Source organism: Sarcophilus harrisii, chromosome 1 (assembly GCF_902635505.1).
Source record: "Sarcophilus harrisii chromosome 1, mSarHar1.11, whole genome shotgun sequence".
Classification (NCBI taxonomy): domain Eukaryota; kingdom Metazoa; phylum Chordata; class Mammalia; order Dasyuromorphia; family Dasyuridae; genus Sarcophilus; species Sarcophilus harrisii.
In genome coordinates, this window is record NC_045426.1 from 667,873,523 (window position 1) to 667,895,597 (window position 22,075).

Genomic DNA, 22,075 nt, shown 5'->3' on the forward strand with positions numbered 1-22,075 from the left:
TGGGCTGGCACTTGTGCGGCAAGCCCCCTGAAGGCCACTTGGCTGGCTAGTGTCAGGGGCCGGAACAGGACCCGAGGACCAAACTGCTCCATTCCTTCTGGCTCTGGGAGCCTCAGGTTCTCCCCAGGTGAGGGAGCAGCAGCAAAACTCAGGGAGCTGCCTCTCCTGCCCTCACACGCAGGTCCAGCCTTACTGCCCACCCCCCTCCCATCTCCCACCATCAGACAATGGCATCTAAAGCCCATTCCTGGGTGACTTTGGGTCGGTCAACTGTCCTGCTCAGAGACCTACAATTTTCCTTCACTGTGAGATGAAAGGCTTGGCCTCCGGAGCCTCCAAAGTGGAGTCTGTATTCTAAATCCACATTCCCGCTCCTCTCTGCTGTACTTGGTGGGTAAGCTGAAGACCTCCACCAAGACTTGAAACCAAATCCCAAGGAGGAATAAAGAGGAGAGGGGGAGAAAGGAGAAGGCTTTATTGTGGCAAACAGATGGGACCGGTAGGGGCCCAGCAGGGACGTTGCCCCAAGGGCCACAAAGAGATGGCCTCCTCCCACCGCAGGGCTCGGTCCGGGGGCACTCCCAGGGGGAGGATGCCGACCAGGGGGGGTGAGGAGGCCCTCCCATCCCCCAGCCCGGTGACCCCAGAGGAGGCTGAGGGGCGCCTCTCCTTCTGGCGTTTCCCATCTCCCTCGGGGCCAAACATCACTCAGTCTCTTCCGAATCATACTTCAGGTCCTGGACAATCTCACTGATTACCTCCATGGTTTTAATTATCCTACAAGAGCGGATGGAAACTATAAATAAGATCCAGATGGATCGAATTATCCCGACCGTGCAGCTCAAGAAGGCCTGTTTATGAAACGCTCGGCCCTGGAGAAGGCGATCGAACCCTCTGCAGGGTGGTAGTGCTAAGCAGGCCTGCCCGCCAGCCCGCCCACACCACTCTGGGCCTCCTGTGGCCCGAGCTGGGCTCAGGGGGCACACAGAGGCCATGGGCACACAGAGGACGGGGCTGGCTGCAGGAGGCGGCTGGCTTCCCAACTCTGTGGAGGGTGAGGGCCGTAGCCCCAGCACCCGCCCTCCCTGGGCTGAGGGCGTTGCCCAGACGGTGCCCCGGCCCCCAGCCCACCAAGTCAGTGGCACGTGAGATTCAAGGAGGAGGGAGCGAGAAGAGCCACAGAGGAGGGGGGGCGCTGAGAGGAGGGGGACCAAGACAGAGGTGGAAGCCTGGGATGGGGAAAGAGGCAAGGAGACCAAGGAGAAGTGAGGGATGGAGGCACAGGATACGGCCACAGGGCAGCCCCACAGAAAGGGAGGAATCACAGGGGCAGAGAACCAGGGGATGAGCTGTGGGGGGGTGTGCCAACCCCTGGGCCCCCCGAGAAGGCTGTGTGTGTGTGTGCATGTGTGTGCGTGCGTGTGAATGTGCATGCATACATGTGCGCGTGTGTGTGCAAGGTGAAGCCCCGAATGTCGGAGGTGCCGAGTGTGATTACGGGGGAGGTCGGGTGCATGGGTGTGTGGGGAGTGTGGCGGTTGTCCAACTTTCCTTGTGTAGGAAGAGCACGCAGGAACACAAACATTTGTGTATTGTATGTTGTGTGCGTGTTCATAAGGGAGAGATGAGGGGAGGGGAGGAGGAGGAGGAGGGGAGCGCCCACTGACTTAGGGACATCTGGGGCCTTCTGCTCCCCGGCCTATTCAGGCTGCCCCTTAGCCCTCTGGCTTCCCACCTCTGGCGCAGTTCTTGAACCTCCTCTCTGGGGGCTGCAGCCTCTGGCTCCTCTTGGGCCTTCTGCCGGGCCAGCTGGAGAGCGGCTGTCTGGGGGTGGGGGGGAAGAGCTCCCTGAGTCGCTGCCCAAGGACACTCTCCCCACGCACCCCCTCTCTGGCCCCCTGCCCACCCAGAGCAGTGCAGGGATAGGAGACTGGGCCTGATTGGGAAGAAGGGGCCGGAAATAGTGAAGGACTAGCTGAAGCAGGAAGGGTGCACTTGTGGACACGGGGCTGGGGGCGGGGGGGCCCTGAGGAGAAGGCTGACCAGCTCCAGGCGCTGGTGCTCCTGGTCCTGCAGAGAGGCCAGGTGCTGGGCCAGGTCAGGCCGCCCGTGGGTGTCCTTGAGCTGCTTCTGGATGGCCAGCACTTCCCGGGAGATGCTGGCAAAGGCCTTGGTCACTTCGTGGACCAGCTGCCGGTAGCGAGGGAAGTCGTAGTGGGGGCCGCTGCTCAGGTAGGCCTGGTGACCCCTGTGGGGAAGGGCGAGTGGGTCACCTCACAGCGGAGGAAGCCGGCGGCCCCTCTGCCAGAAGGCGCGAGCCTTCTGCCTCCCTGCACTTCCACAAGCCAGCCCCTGCCCAAGGACCCCGACCCCCACTCACTGGTCCAGGAGTCCAAAGGCCTCAGAACGCTCAGCCTGAAGGCCTTGGAGCTGCAGCAGCAGGTCCCGCACTCGGGAGTGGCTCTGTGGGAATGAGAGGGAGAAGTAAGAGGACTGGGACCAGCACCAAGGGGGCCATTTCACAGACGCCCTTGGATTCCTGGGAAAAGGGCTCAGCCTAGGGGGCTGCGGTCCTGTCCTTGCCCAGGCTCCTCATCCCCTTCCCAACAAGGCACCAAAGGTTGGCCGGGGGCTCAGCGACTGTAGGACCTTGGAAAGGGGCAGGGGCTCGCATGGTGCCCGGGGCTTAGATCACTAAAATCAGAAATCCAGAGAGGGAGGCCTTCGGGGCCTAGTGCAACACTGCCATTTACAGGGGGGAGGAGGGGGGCGCAGAGGCTCCTCCGATCAGTAACTGATTGGCCCAAGTTCGCCCAATCGGGCACTGATGGGACTCAGGTTAGGTTCCAGGCCTGCAGGGCTAGGCAACCCCAGCGGAGAGGGGCAGCTGGAAACCCCACGGGCCGGAAGTGCAGCAGGGGATGAGGAGGGGGCAGGGCAGGTTTGGAAAGGGGCACCGGGGAAAGGGGCGCCCGGGGGAAGGGGCGGGGGGGGGGCGGCCTGGGGGAAGGGGCGCCCGGGGGAAGGGGCGCCGGGGGAAGGGGCGCCGGGGGAAGGGGCGGGGGGGAAAGGGGCACCGGGGAAAGGGGCGCCCGGGGGAAGGGGCGGGGGGGGGGCGGCCTGGGGAAAGGGGCGCCCGGGGGAAGGGGCGCCGGGGGAAGGGGCGCCGGGGGAAGGGGCGGGGGGGAAAGGGGCACCGGGGAAAGGGGCGCCCGGGGGAAGGGGCGGGGGGGGGGCGGCCTGGGGAAAGGGGCGCCCGGGGGAAGGGGCGCCGGGGGAAGGGGCGCCGGGGGAAGGGGCGGGGGGGAAAGGGGCACCGGGGAAAGGGGCGCCCGGGGGAAGGGGCGGCTGGGGGAAGGGGCACCGGGGAAGGGGAGCCGGGGGAAGGGGCGCCCAAGGGAAGGGGCGCCGGGGGAAGGGGCCCCCGGGGAAAGGGGTGAGGAGAGCTCGGCAGTGGCCACGAGGGGGCGCCAGAGTGAGGGAGCGGAGGGGCGGAGCTCTCAGATAGGGGAGCACCAGAAGCAAGGAGCGGGGTGAGATCTCGGGCAACGGCCACTGGGGGGCGCCGGAGCCCTGGGGTGGCCGAGAGGGCCCTCGAGCAGGGGAGCCCGGGAGGAAGAGGCCCAGGCAGCCATCGCCGCACGCAGGCGCCCCTCCCCCACGCCCTTCAGCGGCGGGGAATCCCCACTCCCACTCCCCCTAGGCCCGCTGCCCTGCCCTCTCCTCCCCTTCTCTCCTCTTCGCCCCGGGGGCTCACCCCAACCCGGGCCGGCTCCTCGGGCCCCGGGACGCCCGCCCCTCCATCTGGGGACGCTGGAGCCTCTGCCTCGGCTTTCGCTCCCGGCATCGCAGGCCCCATAGAGGCCGCGCCTCGGCTCGAACCTGCCAGACTCCGCCTGCGCCCTCTACGGGGCGGGAGGACTCACGAGAGGCTAGCACTGGGAGGGCCTGAGCCGCCTGCCGGTCACCGAGGGCTCCACCCAGCCCCGCCCCCATAGAGTACCTTCTCTACCCACGTGCAACGCGATCTTCACGCGCTTGTTCTCCCACGTGTAGGAATAGTAACAAGCCAGCGTTTACATTAGGCTTTTAAGGTGTGCAAAGCTCTGCACACAAATTGCCTTATCACAACCAGCCTAGGAGGCGGGAGGAATTATCTCTATTTTACAAACAGGGAAACAGTCTAAGCTTCAGTTACTTGTTCAAGGACACACCGCTTCTGAGGGAGAATTTGAATTCGGGTCTTCACTATTGACCACAATAGGTTGCAGCCCATTAGAATATGTTCTCCTCTCTTCTCCTGGGAGAACATTCTATTGCACATTTTCTTTGTACCTCCAGATTCTAATACATAAGGGCTATTAAATATTCAACTGATCAATGAAGATACTAAGATACCAGTAAATGGAAAAATAGGGAGGAAATAAGCATTTATTAAAGCCCTCACCATTTGCCTTATTAGGCATTTTGCAGTTGTTTTAACCGATATTCATAACAGCCCTATGAGGGAGGTGGGGTAAAAAAATAATGTAATGTTATTCCCATTAAAATTGGAGAAACTGAGGTAGCAGAGGTTAAGTGACTTTACTCAGGGTCATACACCTAGTGTCAAATGGGATTTGAGGCTAGAGATTCATCTCTCCCAGTACTCTAGCCAATCAATATTTACTGAACACCTACTAGGTGCTAAGAATTTTGTACTAAGAGCTGTTATCCACTGAACCTTCTAGATGCTTTTCCTGCTTCTTAGAAAACAGTGTTTAGGCTCCTTGCTTTACAGATGAAGAAACTGAGGAACAGATTTGACAGCACCCAGCAGTGATTGGGAAATGACCAAAAAAGAAAGAAATGAAAAATACTAAGAAGCTGAAGGCAAACAGTAATTAAACTGATGGGGGACTTATGAACTGGTCCAGCCATCCTGAAAAGCAGTTTGGAACTATACATAGGAAGTTATGAAATTGTGCCCACTTTTTTTTAAATAATTATAACTTTTTATTGACAGTACATATGAATGGGTAATTTTTTACATTATCCCTTGCACTCACTTCTGTTCCGATTTTTCCCTTCCCTCCCCTAGAAGGCAAGCAGTCTTATACATGTTAAATATGTTATAGATTTCCTAGATACAATATATATGTGCAAAACCGAACAGTTCTCTTGTTGCACAAGAATTGGATTCAGAAGGTAAAAATAACCCGGGAAGAAAAACAAAAATGCAAACAGTTTACATTCATTTCCCAGTGTTCTTTCTTTGGGTGTAGCTGCTTCTGTCCATCATTGATCAGTTGCAACTGAATTAGATCTCTTGAAGAAATCCACTTTCATCAGAATACATCCTCATGTAGTATCGTTGTTGAAGTGTATAATGATCTCCTGGTTCTGTTCATTTCACTTAGCATCAGTTCATGTAAGTCTCTCCAGGTCTCTCTGTATTCAGCAGGCTGGTCATGTCTTAGAGAATAATATTCCATAACATTCATATACCACAACTTACCCAACCATTCTCCAATTAATGGGCATCAACTCATTTTCCAGTTTCTAGCCACTACAAAAAGGGCTGCCACAAACATTTTGTGTGCCCACCTTTTGATCAGTGTTACTACCAGAATTGTGCCCCAAAGAAAAAGAAAATCATCTAATCACACAAAAAGATTTCAAGAAGCTTTTTTTGTGACGACAAAGAACTAGAATCCAAGGAAGTGGCTATCAGTAGTGAATGACGGAACGCGTTACAGTACGTGACTAGGACAGAATTTTGCAGTAAGAAATTATGGAGACAATTTCAAAGAAACTTAGGAAGTTTTGTATGAACAGATGCAAAGTAAGCAGAGCAGAAAATATACACTAATTGCAGGTATTTACAATAAAGTTTCAAGCTCTGATCAATGCAATAACCCAACTATAATTCCAGAGAATTTATAATGAAACATGATGCCCACTTCCTGACCAAGAGCTAAATAGGACCCAGAATGCACTTTTTTGGGGGTGGGGAATATAATTACTATTGAATTTGTTTTACTTATGTTTTTATTCAATGTTTTTACTTTTCAATGACAGGGTAGTAAGAGGAAGGTCAATTTTTATTTCAAAAAAATTTTCAATGAAAACATTTTTTAAATGCTTGATGATTGGTTTACTGATTGCCCAAGTTCAACCATATTTTCAACTGAGAGAGGATAATGTTTCAGTCCTCACCTTGAGGAAAACAGTGGAAGAAAAGGTAGAGCTCTGTACCTGGAATTGAGAAACCAGGGGTTTTATTTCCTTGACCTCGAACAAGCTACTTTTTCCATTTTGAAAATCCAAATTATCCTATTCTTGCCTCCTTCACAGTAGATTAAATCAAATAAATATATATTAATCATCTACTATATACCAGACACCTTGCCATGCTGCTACATATTGTGGCTACAAATAAAGGCGAGGTGCCCGTTATCAAGAAACATACATTTTAGTGGGGGCAACATATAAATGGGTATCTCCAGATTAAAGTGAATAAAATGCAGAATGAGATAGTGGAATAAATAAGGATGGCCCACCAAAGCTCTGTGACAGGAGGTAAACCATATATAAAATGTACCTTTATAAACCTCATCTGCTCAGATCCTTACTCGGTATGAGGATAGTGAAAACTGAGTGATTTGCCCAAGATTAGTTATTTGAACCTGCAGAATGTGAACTTTGTTCTTTCTAACCTCAAACCCAGCTCTTTATTCATTAGACCAATGGTGTCAAACTCAAAAGAAAGGGGGACCACTAAACTGTACAAAATGTCAAGAATCGCTTATTGACTTAGAAAACCACCTCCAGGAACATGCTCTTTATTGCATTCTTATTTTTAGCAAATATTACCCCATCACACCTTTACCTGGCTTCATCCCATACTGGGGAAGCGGTGCTGGGCCACTTATCTGATGCGCCATGCCACGCCACCCCTCTGTAGGAGGTAATGGTGGCCCTACTAACTCTACAAGCCCACCGTGACCAAAAGGCTCCCTAAAGATCTTGGCACTAAAGGGCTGTGCACATTTCCCCCAGTGCGAGTCAGATCAGTAGAGCTAGAAAGGACCCTCAAAGTCTGGTCCAGTGCCTTCGTGTCAGAGGTGGCAGACTGGGGGAGCTCCTTGTTCCATCCCTTCAGTGTACCTGCTATATTTCTTCACAGCATCACTCAGGTTCCAGGTCTGTCACTCAACATGGGACAGAGAAGGGATCTCAGCCTGCAACTCTGAAAACTGGGTCCCTGGAAGGTTCAGCTGGAAGACCCCTCCCTCCCCCGTGACCTATCCAGTGTCCCAGAAGAGACAAGTCTGGAAAACAGAACTCCTGGTTCCTCAGTTGGAAGGTACTAAATTGGCCTTTTCATTTTCTAAGGATCAGAGCTGCCCCCAAGGGCATAGATCCTCTCAGGGGATAACTTCTCCCCATCAATGGCATCTTTAAAGAGGGATTCAACAAGACCACTTACACAAAAGGACTACAAGGGTGGGCCTAATATCCAAGCAGCGTTTACAAACAAGCACCTTTACTTAGGCATGCCAGACAGCCCAACTTATTCTATCTGATGCAGGGTTGTTTTCAAGCTTAACAGACAAGTTTTCTGAGGTTTGGGGAGATCTGAGGCACACTGGTCACTTGTTGACAGCGTGGCGAGGATCCATCCAAACCAATCCCACTCAAGAGGAATCCTAGTGTCTCCAGCCTGTTACCCAGGCTCTAAGCTAGAGCTAAGACGGGTACTCATTCTATCAAAAAGGGTGGGAGAGAATATCTAGCCCTGCTCAGACTAGGTTGTCTCCAATGACATAACCACCAAGCTACATACAGGCTAGGCCTCCATGGTGTGCCTACTTTAAAGAGTTTTAACTCTTTTTTGGAGTGAAGGAAACAATTTGGCCAAAGACACCAAGGGAGTCAATGATGGCACACCTGAGATTGTCAGTAACTCACAGATCACGGGTTCTTTCTTCACAAGCTGTATTCCCTTTTACAAAGTAACTCCACCAGGTGAAACTGTGAAGTCCATCAGAGCCAGGGCCGCAAGGGACCAGAGCTCTTCTGGCCACTGGGTTGTTGTGGTCTCTTTCCCACCCTTCCTCCCAGAAGTCCCTCCCCACCCCCCACCCCCACCCCCACCCAAACGCTCTCACAAAAATAGAATGAGTTGCACAGACACCAGAGCTACTGCTTCTCAACTAAAAGGGGATTTTATTGATATCACAGCCCCATTAAAACCAGGAATAAGGCCTTGTTACAACAGACTACTCAAGAGCACTTCAGTCAGGGGAGCCAAACCAAAACTGGGTCCCCAGGCTGGTCTTTATTTGACCTTCTTCTTGGGGCGCAGATTATTGGTGTGGCCGCACTTCTTTTTACGGCAGTTTACAGCGCGGGGGTGCAGGCGGGCGTAACACCTACAACAAGGAGAAGGAGATTACGCCAAGGGCTCCCCACACAGGAAGCGGGACTATCCCTCCCAAGCCCCACCAGGCCCCAGCATACTTGCGGCAGATCATCTTGTCACAGTTGTACTTCTGGGCCAGCTGGCGAAGGGAAGGCTCAATGATGCCCCCTCGAAGACGCAGCACCAAGTGCAGAGTGGACTCTGAGGACAAAAGAGATAAATGGTCTAAGTACCAATGATGGACATAGGGTGGAAAAAATGCAATCAATCCAATGGGAGGAAGGGAAGCGATAAACATGTGCAAATAATTGTAGTCTAAATCAAGAGATTGGCTCCTGAGAGGATCCATGGCCCAGGAGCACAAAAGTACACTGAGCCTGGACCTGGAGTCAGGAAGACCCAAGTTGGGCCTCAGACACTCACTAGCTTTGAGACCCAAATAAGTGGCTACATCTGCCTGCCTCAGGCTGTTCAACAGTAAATCGGGGATAATAGAACTCCCTCCCACCCCCCACCTCCATCAGGGTCGCTGTGAGGTACAAATGAGGTATTTGCAAAGTTCAGTACTTTACACATAGTACACATTTAATGTTTCCTTCCTTCCATATATTTAAGGAAAAAAGGATAAGAGAATTCACTGTATATTTGAGAGGCATCTCCCCTGCCTACAATAATAGTAAAGATATACCATCTTTTTCAGATTGTTAACTAAATCAATGTGTGATCATTGACCAAATGCCTAATACTATCAGAATTACAATAACAGCCCAAACATTGTCCCATCCAACTTTAAAATCTACTTGAGAATTAAATAAAGATTTCCAGAAAATCTTTTTTTTTTAAAAACATACTCTTTCACAATATTTTAAGAGTACTTCCCAAACTATGAAAAATGTGGCTCTATGTTTTTCTCACAATGCTCAGTCCAAGTGTTACTGGTCCCATGCTGCTGTCTTGTGATTCAAACTGTAACATAGGACAACCCCCCCTTCCCCAACCACACCCCTAAGCAAAGACATAATAGCGCAACCTTTTTGGATGTTGTAGTCCGAGAGAGTCCGGCCATCTTCTAGCTGTTTTCCAGCAAAAATCAGACGTTGTTGATCTGGCGGGATACCTAAAATTGATAGCAAAAGCACATTGAGTGAAATGGACTGGATAGTTTAGCTCAAACTAGAGCAACTCCATTTCAAATGCCCTATAATGGGTACAATAAGCAACAGGAAGAAGTCGGCCTAGGGACTGGGAATGTCCACGGGCCTGATCTTTTCTGGAAGCTAGACTAGAGATAGGCTCCCCTGACCCAAAAGCAGGCTTACCTTCCTTGTCCTGGATTTTGGCTTTGACATTCTCGATAGTATCACTGGGTTCGACCTCAAGAGTGATGGTCTTGCCCGTCAGGGTCTTCACAAAGATCTGCATCTCTGCAACGCTGCGCCCACTGGAGAAAAGTTTAGACAGGACTGTGAGTGCCCCACAGCAACTCCTTTATTCTCTGCCCTGGAATCTCAGCCCCCTCCCAAGTTTCCCCGGGGACCCTACCCCAGCTTCTCTACCTTTGCTTTCCAGCAAAGTCCCGGCCTATCCTCACCTAAATCCAGCTCCAACCCGGTGAACCAGACCCCCCCCCCCCCCCCCCCCCCCGCCCCCCCCGGGGAGGCCCCCCCCCCCCCCCCATGGCCTCAGCCGGTCCTGGAGTGCAAGACCTACCCACCCCCCAAATTCCAGCTTTCCCCCACAGACGTTCCTCAATCTCTCACAGACGGGCCCTGACAAGGTTCTTCCGTTTATTTACAGAAGTTTAAGGAAACAAACAGAATGTTCTACAGTGGAAAACTTAAGTTTGGAGTCAGCCGACTTGAATCCAAATCTAGATGTGGGGCCGCTTTTCTCGGCGTGTGAGGGACTGCACAAGGCCTGGACGCTCACTTCTAAGTCTATTCGCTGCCAGAAGCCCCTGTGTCCCCCACCCCCGGCCGGCACTCGGCCTCTTTCCCCGGGGAGTGACCCAGAAGGGGTTTCCAGGCGGGCGCCCCGGGTCCTGTCACTCCACGCTTGCGCCAATCCAGCCCGGATGCACAGGCCGTCGTGTTAGGGCCTTTTGCTCTGACCCTTGCCCCGGGCAGGCCGAGCCCAGCGTCTCCATCCCGCATTCTACCAGTGGTTCTGGAAGGGCGCCAGGGACTCGTCCGTCCTGGCAGCGGGAGTCCAAGCGCGCCCGGAGAAGCGCAGGCCCGAGCGCGGAGGGGCTGCCCGGGCAGGAAGCGATCTCCTCGTCACCGGGGGCTCCGAGCGGACAGACGCGAGACACCCGGGCCACCGCCGTCCCAGCGCGCCCCCCCCCCCCCCGCCCGGGCGCGGACTCGGCGCCGCCGGCCCGCCCCAGTCCCACCAGGCCCGGCGGCCCGGGCCTCCCCGCCCGGACCCTGCCTCCGCGCTTTTTGGATACGACCCAACTTCCCCGCGTCGCGCGCCCTAATCCCGGGCCTGGTTCCTAGACCTGGCTTCGTGCTCCTGGCCCCGCTGCCGACCCCGATCCCGGTTAGCAACACGCACCCGCTCGGCCGCCTCGCTGAAGAGAAAGAGGCCACCGGAAGCGGAAACGGCTCCTTCGCTGCCTTTCCACGCCTGCGCACCCAAGCCCCACCCCACCGCAGGGAGCTGCGCGTCACAATCCTGCCAGGCCCCGCCTCCTAGGGCTCATTTCCGCTCCCTCCCCGGCCATCTTTGAAGAGGGCGAGAGACGTCAGCCTATGTCCAGGCGGAGAACTTCCGGCCTATCGAGCTTCGGTTACTTGCGCTGATCCTCCCAAAGCAGCGTGAGGTCATAGGATGTTAGAGTTTAAAACCGGATGAAGCCTTACGCTCCCCCGGGTCCACGCTCGTTTTGCAGATTGAGGGCCAGGGACTGCATGACTTGTCGCAGACTGCGGTCTTAGATTCAAACCCAAGACCAGCGCTCTATGATAACACACTTCTAATGAAGAGGCCGTGTACTCCGACTTTTCTTCTTACAGACGAGGAGACCGATGCCCTCGGGAGTCGGCGACTTGCCGCACAAGAATCAGACCAACTTTAACGATCAGCGCGCGCTTCCGACTCCGAGATCTCCAATTCTTGGAAGGGGAACGAACCCTTGGGGATTCTTGTTGCGGAGAGAGTGCGAGCAAGCATTTACTTGTTAAGCTACCACTAGGCCCCAAGAGCCAGGAATACAAAGGCACCTGCCCTCCATCAGCTTACAATCTGTAGTGAGGAGAGACCGCAGAAATAGACAAGGCAGCTGCAAAATCGACATGCTAATTTGTGGGAGGAGCGGAGCTAGCTAGTAATTGTCAGGCTGAGCATTGACATTGCAGAAACAAATACAACTGAGTGGTGGAGAACGGCACGCATCCTCTGCACCGCTGATTGTTAAACAGTTACAGCATATCCCTGGAGGGAAAGCACGAGCAAGTGGGGAGCATCAAGTGTAGAAGGAAACGTTCATGCTTGGTTTAAACCTTTAAAGAAAATTAGGGACTGCAGCTCGGTACCAGCAAGAGATGATAGGGGTGGGGGACGAGACGGCAGTAGCAGTGCAAAAACAGGGAGAGGGGAAATGGAAATGGACTACTCCCCGGCCAATTAGTCAGCAAGTAAGTTCTTACCTGGTTAACCAACATCGCACTAAGTCCTAAGGGGAAAGGATGTGATACAAAGAAAAAAGAATTATAATATTCAAATAATTATATATATGCAAATCAAATCAATAAGTTGTTTGTACTAGGCATTATCCTATCCAAGATATATATGAAAACTCTTTTTCCCATTGAAAAATGTTTTTAAATTTGATTTTTATTTTGGGGTTGTCTTCTCCCTCCCACCTTTATTTCTTCCCACCCCATTGATAAAGAAAAACAAAGCCTCCATTATAGACATGTACCATCCAGCAAAACAAATTCCCACATTAGTCATTTCCAAGATGTCTCAATATGCATTCGCTGAGTCCTTCTCCTCTTATCAGAAGGTGGGTAGTTTGTTTCATCATGCATCCTCTGAAGTAGATTGAGTTAGAGTTCTTGTAAGTTTTTCAAAATTGCTTTTCTTTACAATTTGGTTATGGTATAAATTGTTCTGATAAAAAATAATTTTAGAGAGGGAAAGATGGAAGGAGGAAAAGCTTCGTGCATTAAGTGGGATTTCATGTTAGTGCCCCTTTGTGAGACCATCAGGTGGCTAGTTGGCTTAGAGTAGTGCCTATGAAGGGAAGGAATGTCACAGGAACTGGAAAGATTAAAAAAGGACTTTCCGAATAGGGGAATGACTACATGGGAATCAACAGAGCCCATTGCAAGACATATATGCTGGTTAAATCCTAGTTTCCAGGTGGATGGCTGTCATGAAACAAGGTTTGGAGCGAGCTGGAACCGTGGGCTTAAGAGTTTCACGCAGCCACTAATCAGGGGAGCTCAGTCCCAGCTTGCTAAACCTGCTCAGTCACAGTGAAGGTCCCAGCATCCATGAAGCAGGTGGTAAGGTGCCTTCACTGGATACGCAGGCTGGGCTTAGCATGGTCTCCCTACAGACAGTTCAACAACCTCTGCCTAAGGTAAGGTAAGGAGGAAGCAATCCCATTGAATCTGTCCTTATACCCTGAACTGTGAGTCCCTTAGAATTCTGCTATTCTGAGCCTGTTTCCCCACCTGTGAAATGAGTTGGGGTTGGACAAGACCCCTTCCAGTGCTCAGATTCTCAATTAAGGACTCCCAATCTTTCTTCATTCATTCTCTTGCATAGCTCTCACCTCCCCAAGCCATCTTCCCAAAGCCCTGCTGTGGCCGTGTCCCTCCTCTGCTCAGGACAATCACCAGTGGATTGGGTGGAGATCCAGACCCTGGAATGCCTTCCCTCACTACCCATTCTTCTTGGACTCCCAGCTCTGCGCCTTCAAGGTTCATCCGAGCTGCACCTCCAAGAGGCCTCCAGTATGCCTCAGTCCAAGGATCCCATTTATCTTGTGTAGAGAGCTTGGATTTGGTCATTCGTGAGTGTGTTGCCTTCCCCACCTCCTCCTCCCTGAGTGTAAGTTCTGAGACCATCAGCAGTGTCTGCATCCCAGCTATTCGAGCCTAACCAAGTCATAGCCCCTCGGGGCCCCAGACTCCCAAGTTCCAGAAGAGGTGGAGAAATGCTTCCTCAGAGGGAGCCTGCTCCTTCAGGAGCGCCTGCAGCTGGCAAAATCCCAGGCCCCAGCTCCTCTTCCTTCTCCCTATTCAGAGCCCCGCAGCGCCAGCAATTAATCCATCCCCTGGCCTCGGCTTACCTGTCTAGCCCAATCTCCCACAACATCAGGAAAAGGCCTCTCAAGGCAAAACATCGCACCAGCTGATCATAAGCCTCCTGCCCACACCCACCCACCCCGGCCTGGCCTCAGCAGCTTGGGCAGGCCCCGCCAGGCAGTGACAGGGACTAAACAGGCCATACTTTCCACTTAACCACCTCTCAGGCTCAGGAGGCCCCCCTCCGGTCTTCTATCCAGCTGATGTGGCCACTGCCCCCACCAGGCCTGCCCACAGCCCAGGAACTGCTCCTTCCCCATCTCCCAACCCCATCTGGTCCACTCTCCCCGGGTCCACATAGCAAGAAGAAGGCAGGATACATGGTTTAGACTGATCCTCATAGCAACAGAGAATTTTATTTATTTCCCCCATAGTATGTGTAAACTTAGGGTACAAAAATAGTCAATTAAATTTTTATTTTCAAAGATGTCCCTATCCACTGGGCTGAGGGCCCTGAGGAGGGGAGTGGAGGAGGCAGCGACCTGGGGGCACCTTCTCCTCTCTCAGTGTGGAAACAGGTGGTGGCTGGTCTCTGCTCAAACACTGTCCATGAAAATAAACTGCTTCCGCTGAATCTCCATCTCAAACATTAGTGGTTTCAAAAAATCCCTAAGGGTGCCAACAGAAGAAAATGCTTGATGCTTCCTGTGCTAAGTGTCTGGGGGGCTGGTGGGAATACACCGAGGGGAGTCGGGGTACAAGCCGGGTAATGTGTGATACATGCTTGCGTGTGTGTGTGTGTGTGTGTGTGTATCTGTGTGTATGTGTAATGTGTATAATGTGTGCATCTGTGTGTGTGTCCTGGGGAGGAGGTTTCATGTAAGCACAACTACAGGCTCAGGCCTGGCTCTGGGTTTTAGGGGAAACCACTTCCGACTCCTTGGGAATGAGTCTGAGCCAGGGCAGGAGAGGGCCAGAGGACAAGGCCATGAGCCTCCCTCCTCACAGAGCTCAGAACAAACCTGTGGGATCCCAAGAAGCAGAGGCCCCAGAAAAGCTGGGCTTGGCATTATAATGTGCAGAAACACTAGAAGCTGAGGTTGGGAGCCAGGAAAGAAAAGGATTTGGCAAGAAAGACACCAGCAGTAAAGCCTTAGTAACAAAAGCTGGGGAAACCCACAGAGTGGCCATCCCCCAGGGCCGGGTTGCCCCCCACCCCTGGCTTTGAGCCAGGGCCAGAGCAGAATCCTTTCTGGAGTGGTCTCCCCCAGATCTGTGACCAGCCAGGACCACCTTTCCAGGGTGCTGGAAGGCACTGTTCAGTGCCCTGACTCCTTGGAATCTGGGGCGGAGGGGAGGCCCTCCTACTCCTGGGCCCCCTCACCACCACCATCATCGTCATCATCATCACCTGTCAGGCTTTCTCCATTCACAGCTGGGGAGTCCAGCCGACCCTGGGATAAATCTTCAAAATCGGGGCTCAGGACGGGGGAGATGATGTCTGGGCTCGTGTCACACGACCCTGTACTCTGCTCTGAGGTAGCAATGGTGGTAGCTGAGCTGGCCAGAATGGGGTCCACATCATCATCTTCCTCCTCCAGGATGGGAGACTCGTGGATATCTGTTGAGGGGAGAGACATCAGACAGGGAAGTTGCAGAGAGCTGGGAACCCATTCCTCCTGGAAGAACTGGAAGGGGGGAGGGAGTCGCAGCAAAACAGCCAAGGCTGAGATGCTCTAGGGGCTCCTGGCTGAGGTCCCCTTTCCTAAAGCAGGAAAGAAGGTCCAGGCTTCACTACAGAAGCCTCCTAACTCTGGCCCAGCCAGGAGGGAGATCTCAGAAGGCACCCAAGGGGGCCACCCAAGAGCATCCCCACATTTGGGCCTGCTTTGGGACCTCAGAAAGAATCAATTAAGGTCTAAGGGAGGGCTGGATGATGGAAAGTCCTACAATTCTACTGTTGGAAATGACCTTTGAGGGCCTCTCTCCCCATTTTACAGATGAGGACCAAAGTACTGAGTAAGCTAAGTAAGCTGGATTACAAAATACCAGAAGTGGTAGAGCCACAGAATTTCAGAGCAAAGAGGAAATCTAAAACATGGAATGCTAGAGTAGGGAGGGCTCTTAGAACATAGCATGTCAAAGCTGGGAGGGCCCTTAGAACCCAGGAGGTCAGGGCTAGGAAGACCCTTAGAACATGGGATGTCAGAGCAGGGAGGGCCCTTAGAACATGGGATGTCAGAGCAGGGAGGGCCCTTAGAACCCAGGAGGCCAGGGCTGGGAGGGCCCTTAGAACATGGGATGTCAGGGCTGGGAGGGCCCTTAGAACATGGGATGTCAGAGCAGGGAGGGCCCTTAGAAGCCCTCTGGCTTCTGGTCAGGATTGGGGGCTAGAACTGAGATCATAAAAGGTCAGAGTTGGTGAAGCCTTAAGACACTTACGACTAAAAGCATCTGGGTATTGCTTTGACAGCTTTGTTTTTAGAGTCCTACAAAGAAAAAGAGGGAAAAAAGCAACAAGTTAATTCTCCATCAAAGTCATTCCAGCAACCCCAGGAGGACAGTCTTGGTGGCCTCCTATTTGTCCTGCCTCTACCCTCACAGGTTCCTCGGGTCCTGGCAGGGAGGTGAAGCTCCCAGGGCCAAAGTCCTCCCTCCAGGTAGGAGGCAGAGTCGAGGTAAAGACCAACCTGAGCCTGCGGAAGATGCTGTCCAAGTCCTTCTTCATCTCCATCAGCGTCCTGGTGTGGTGTGTGAAACGCTCACTCATCTGCTGCATGCGGACGTTGGAAAGGTTGTTAAAGTTCAAGAGCATTTCATTGGTTTTCTCAAATCGGTCCAGCCTAGAGGTAGGAAGGCCAGGGAAGAAGGGAACCAGATTAGCAGGCCCTGGGTCGATGGAGCAGCCTGGATATCCACAGGCAGAAGGGGTCTGGTGCAGAAAGCCCCCCTTCCCATCTTACCTGGAATATTTATTTGCTTTAGGACTCAAAGCAAGTCCTTCAAACAAGTCCCTCTTAGCCTCAGTTCCTTCATCTACAAAATGGCCAACTATTTACATGACCCACCACCCAGGGTTATTGTAAGAATCAAATGAGAGAAATAAAATTTTTGAAGCACTATATAATACTCGATAATATTACTGTTGCTATTATAAATTGTGATTACAGATATTATTGTTATTACACACACAAGACATAACCTGCCTGTCACTGCAGATTGTACACATTTTGTTATTATTGTCCAAGAGGGACTGTTCCCCAGAATGTGTAAGGCTCAGTTGTACTAGAGCCAAACCATTAGAAACTGTTGATTTGCCAAGTGGTTAGAACACTAGGCCAGGAGTTAGGAAGACAGGAAGATCTGATTGTAAACTCCAAACCCAGTTTCAAACACTTACTAGCTGTGTGACCCTGAGCAAGCTATTGGCCTTTGTCTGCCAAAGTTCCCAAAATTGTATCACAGAGATAATAACCACACTTAAGTCTGGATCAATTTTTTTTTGCTGAGGCAATTGGGTTTAAGTGACTTGCACAGGGTCGCACAGCTAAGATGTGTTAAGTGCCTGAGACCAGATTTGAACTCAGGTCCTCCTGACTTCAGGGCTGGTGCTCTATCCACTGCGCTACCTAGCTGTCCCACCAATGAAATCTTATTTGTAAAATGTGCTTACCCCTTCCCCTTTACTCAGCTGCTCTCTTTTTTCCTTCCCAGATCTACTGGCTAAAATCCCAGCCATTCCTCTCAGCTAATGTCACACCCTATCCCTCTACCTCCTCTCAATCAAAATAATAATATAAGCAGCTGACAAGTTTTATCAGATCTGAAGCTTACAAAACACTTCTTTATTTTGGCCTCCCAACAACCCTGTGAGGTAAGTCAGGCCCAATTTACAGGGAAGGAAACTGAGAGCTGAGAGAAGTGACCTTGATCTTTCCTAAAATCTCAAAGCACAGTTCACAATTCTCCTGGGCATATAATCACTCTGCCTAACCTATGGCAGACTGATCTGAGAGCAGGTCTTATCTCCCCTACTAACAGAGGATCAATCTCTACTTTTATCATTTCAGGATTTGGGGTTGTTTTTGGCAAGGCAATTGGGGTGAAGGGACTCACCCACAGTCACACATCTACTAAGTGTTAAGTGCTTGAGACCAGATTTGAACTCAGGTCCTGACTTCAGGGTGGATGCTCTATCCGCTGCACCACCAAGTGGCTCCCTGATCCATACTTTTACTCCTCAAATCTGGGCCACTCAACTGTGAGTCACCCTTCCTCATCTCATGCTTCCCCTATCCCCTACATACTCCCTCCATTCCATCTCTTCCTTTCTCTCCAGCAGGAAGCCACCTCAATCATCTTCATTCTTTCTTTCATCTTCAGTCTCTGGCTATTAGTTCCATCCTTTCTGTTTACAAACAAGTCCATATTTTCACCATCCAGCACAATCATCAACATCAATCATTTAGCATTTTAAAATTTATAAACTGTTTTACAAAAGTATTTCATTTGATCCTCACAATAGTTGTTAGGAAGACACTACCATTAGCCCCATTTTACAGGTGAGGAAAGTGAGACAAAGAAGTTAAGTGACTTGCCCAGGAAGTACTAGAAAAGGTATGAGTATCAGAACTGAGGGTCTTACTTAAAGAACACCTGCCAGGGAGCAGCTAGTGGCTCAGTGGAGTCGGGAAGAGTTCAAATCTGGCCTCAGACACTCACAAGCTGTGTGACTCTGGGCAAGTCATTTAACCCTGATTGCTCCCCCCCCCCCCAAAAAAAAGACCTTAATGTTCTCTTTTCCCCCCTTTTCCAGTCAAATTCTTTAAAAAAGTTGTACATGCTCATTGCCTCCATGTTCCCTCAATCATTCTTGCCACTTTGCAACCTGACTTCCAATCTCGACACTCAAGTGAAAGTGATTTCTATAGTATTAATAATGAAAAAAGTTGCCCAACAGAATGGCCTTCTCCCCATCCTCATCCTTCCAGACCTTCCTGCAGCATATGCATTGCTCACCACTCTCTTTTCCTGGACATCATCTCTTTTTCTGGGTCTTTTAGATACTCCTCTCCACCAGTTCACTGCTGACTATTCTCTCTTCCTGGACATCATCTCTTTTTCTGGGTCTTTTAGATACTCCTCTCCACCAGTTCACTGCTGACTATTCTCTCTTCCTGGACATCATCTCCCTTCCTGAGTCTTTTAGATGCTCCTCTCCACCAGTTCACTGCTGACCATTCTCTCTTCCTGGACATCATCTCCCTTTTTGGGTCTTTTAGATCCTCCTCTCTTCCTGCATATCATCTCCCTTTCTAGGTCTTTTAGATGCTCCTCTCCTCCTGTTCACTGCTGACCATTCTCTCTTCCTGCACATCGTCTCCCTTTTTGGGTCTTTTAGTTGCTGCTCTCCTGTTCACTGCTGACCATTCTCTCTTCCTGGACATCATCTCCTTTTAGATGCTCCTCTCCACCAATTCACTGATGACCATTCTCTCTTCCTGGACATCATCTCCCTTTTTGGGTCTTTTAGATCCTCCTCTCTTCCTGCATATCATCTCCCTTTCTAGGTCTTTTAGATGCTCCTCTCCTCCTGTTCACTGCTGACCATTCTCTCTTCCTGCACATCGTCTCCCTTTTTGGGTCTTTTAGTTGCTGCTCTCCTGTTCACTGCTGACCATTCTCTCTTCCTGGACATCATCTCCTTTTAGATGCTCCTCTCCACCAATTCACTGATGACCATTCTCTCTTCCTGGACATCATCTCCCTTTCTGGGTCTTTTAGATGCTCCTTTCCTCTGGTTCACCTAATCTGCCATTGCTCAATCTCCCCCATCTCATCCCTCTTCTCTTTTCTCTCTATACTTGACCTCACTCAGCTCCAAAAGATGATGCATCCAATAAATATCTCTATGCAGAAGGCCTAGCCTGACCATCCAAACTTAGTCTCACTCCTAAACTCCATGGCTAAGGAGCATTTCCAACTAAATAACCTGTTGATATTTCAAACACAATGCATCTAAAACAGACAAAATCTTATCTCCCTTGCCCCCACCAACCTACTGTTCTTCTAAATTACCCAGTTACTACTGACAAGGACCCACCATTCTTCCGGTCACCTAGGTACACAACCTCAATGAATTTTGAAGGTAAAGTAAAAGTGGAAAAGTCAAAGGTGCCTCAACTTTAGAGTTATCTATGACTCTTCCACTGTTACTACCTTCAAAATCCACTCAATTACCAAATCTTGTCATTTCTACCACCATATCAAGTGGGTCTGAAATAAGCCCCTTCTCTCCACTTGTACTGTTGTTATCCTTCAAGTTCAGACCTTCATCAACTCTCACCTGAACAAATGTAATACTGTTCTCTTAGTCTTATGTCCATAGATTCTTAACTTTTTCTTAGCATAATGATTTGGTGAAGCCTATGGACCCCTTTTCAAAATATTTGTTGCTTACATACATTACTGAAATAAATGTTAAATTTCAGCTAAGGGTTAATGAAAACAAAAATGTAATTATTTTTTGTATCCAAGTTCATGGATTCCCCTGCAATCTATTTATAATAATGTGAAGAATTTATTTGACTATATATGTTTGTGACGGGTTTTATTTTTCTTGCTTTTTCAATGGGGAAGGAAAAGGTGGTAAAAAGGAGAAAATTCAGAGTAGAAAATAAAACCTAACTGAATTAAAAAAAAAAAAAGTATTGACTATCAACTATTAATAGTAGACCCTATTGTGTTATATAATATTATATGTTATATTATAAAAGTACTTTACTCAATAATCTTCATTGCTCCCTATTGTTATTGTTGTTCAGTTGTGTTTGATTCTTGTGACCCAATTATAGCAATATATGTAAATGTTTTCCCCATTAGCTTGTTAAGTTTCTTGAGGGCAGGAACTGCTTTTCCTTTTCTTTTCTTTGTATCTCTAGTGTCTGGCAAATTGACTGGCACATAGCAGGTGGGGAAAAGGGGATAAGCATTTACATTGCCTCTACAATGTGCCAGCACCGTGCTAAGTGCTTCTCACAAATATTACCTCATTTGATGCTAACAACATTTTCCTGTAGAAAGGTGAAGTTATTATCCCTTTCCCAGTGAAGGAAACAGTCGAACAGAGGGTAAGTGATTAGCCCAGAATCAGTGTCTGAGGCTGGATTTGAACACAGATCTTTAGGTGCTTATTAAGTGCTTCTTGGCGGATGGATGGAGGCATGGAAGGACCAAAATGGATTGATGATTTGACTCACATGTTCTTCTGGGCCTGAATAATGGCATTTACATCCTCTGAATTCACCATGCTGAGAATCCGATTGCAGAACAGCCCTGAGGCAGAATTGGGGGATTCCATCTCCTCCTCCTCCTCCTCCTCCTCCTCTGCGGCCTACAGACCAGCCAAAGGCAGAGGTTACTAAGACTGGCAGGGCCCGCTTGCTGGCGCGCGCACTCTTTTGCCAGGGTGTCAGCCTGGAACGTTCTAGACTAGCCTTGTGCGTCATCAGCACACGGCATCCCCGAGATTCTGGGGCCCTGACGGGGCTTTTGGTGCTGCCCGGAGGCAGGCGGCTGAGGGCACTCTGAGCAAGGGAGTACCTGGGAACGCCAGCATTCTCCTAGAAAAACTTCCTTCTCCTCTCTAAAAGAGGAGGACGGGGGGGGGGGGGAGCCCCCCAGACCTAACTAGTCCCCGAGATGCTGCATCCCAAGGACCGTCACTGCTGTTCTGGTTACGCCCCTTCCAGCTCTGCCTGTCCCGTGCAGGCCCCTCCCCCCCGTTCGGAGAAGCCTCCATCCCGTCGGCCTCGACAACCGAAGCCCGTGTTTTAGAACTCGGGGACTCTGCAGGACCGCGGGACCCTCCCCGGACCAAGCAGCTCCGACGGCCTGGGTCATATGTAGCCTGCCCCAGGCAGGCGTCGGGGGGAAGGGGCCGGGGACCACCGCCAGGTGGGCCGGACAGAGGTGCACAGCTGGACGCCCCACCCCCCGCCGGGCCGGAAGCAGGGTCCCCTCCCGGACCGCCTCCTGGCCCCCCAACTCCATCGCCCACTCCGCGCCCACCACCCCCGGACTCAGCTGCAAAGTGGGCGGCGGCGGCGGCGGCGCTGGTGGCAGCAGCGGCACCTGCACAGCTGGGAGCCTCGCACTTCCGGGATGGCGCTATCGCGCAATAGCCTCCGCGCGGCTCCGGCCGACGTCACAACCAGGGAGGTGGACCCGCCGAGAGGCGGGGCTTCAAGGAGAATTCGGGGCGGAGATGATGAGAGACGGGGCTGGTGGGAGGAGCTAAAGGAGGTGGTGCCAGGGAGGGGGAGGAGTCAGGGAGGAGGCGGGGCCAGGCAGCGAAGAGCAATGAAAAGCCAGTGGGGGCGGGTTCTGGAGGAGGAGCCAGGACAGG

The 22,075-nt window shown here is 51.2% G+C and overlaps 3 protein-coding genes across 5 annotated transcripts; all 3 read right to left on the reverse strand.

Moving 5' to 3' along the window:
* Nucleotides 1–458: 458 nt before the first annotated feature.
* On the reverse strand, nucleotides 459–3,937 carry REX1BD (required for excision 1-B domain containing). The gene is made up of 5 exons (XM_031948192.1): nucleotides 3,758–3,937; nucleotides 2,381–2,463; nucleotides 2,044–2,248; nucleotides 1,736–1,824; nucleotides 459–777 (listed from the first exon to the last, which is right to left on the reverse strand). The coding sequence occupies exons 1-5, from the start codon at nucleotides 3,857–3,859 to the stop codon at nucleotides 705–707; spliced, it is 552 nt and encodes a 183-aa protein (XP_031804052.1). The 5' UTR covers nucleotides 3,860–3,937; the 3' UTR covers nucleotides 459–704.
* Nucleotides 3,938–8,185: 4,248 nt separating this feature from the next.
* Nucleotides 8,186–11,071, reverse strand: UBA52 (ubiquitin A-52 residue ribosomal protein fusion product 1). Of its 2 annotated transcripts, none has more exons than XM_012542181.3 (5): nucleotides 10,964–11,071; nucleotides 9,727–9,848; nucleotides 9,438–9,524; nucleotides 8,506–8,608; nucleotides 8,186–8,417 (listed from the first exon to the last, which is right to left on the reverse strand). In XM_012542181.3, the coding sequence occupies exons 2-5, from the start codon at nucleotides 9,827–9,829 to the stop codon at nucleotides 8,324–8,326; spliced, it is 387 nt and encodes a 128-aa protein (XP_012397635.1). In that variant the 5' UTR covers nucleotides 9,830–9,848; nucleotides 10,964–11,071; the 3' UTR covers nucleotides 8,186–8,323. The 2 variants fall into 2 exon arrangements, with proteins under 2 accessions (XP_012397635.1, XP_012397634.1); XM_012542180.2 differs by having other exon boundaries at nucleotides 10,908–11,018.
* Nucleotides 11,072–14,049: 2,978 nt separating this feature from the next.
* KXD1 (KxDL motif containing 1) lies at nucleotides 14,050–21,825 on the reverse strand. Of its 2 annotated transcripts, XM_031948194.1 has the most exons (6): nucleotides 21,755–21,818; nucleotides 20,928–21,061; nucleotides 16,359–16,511; nucleotides 16,111–16,157; nucleotides 15,080–15,289; nucleotides 14,130–14,337 (listed from the first exon to the last, which is right to left on the reverse strand). In XM_031948194.1, the coding sequence occupies exons 2-6, from the start codon at nucleotides 21,026–21,028 to the stop codon at nucleotides 14,327–14,329; spliced, it is 522 nt and encodes a 173-aa protein (XP_031804054.1). In that variant the 5' UTR covers nucleotides 21,029–21,061; nucleotides 21,755–21,818; the 3' UTR covers nucleotides 14,130–14,326. The 2 variants fall into 2 exon arrangements, with proteins under 2 accessions (XP_031804053.1, XP_031804054.1); XM_031948193.1 differs by having other exon boundaries at nucleotides 14,050–15,289; nucleotides 21,755–21,825.
* Between the last annotated feature and the right edge of the window lie 250 nt (nucleotides 21,826–22,075).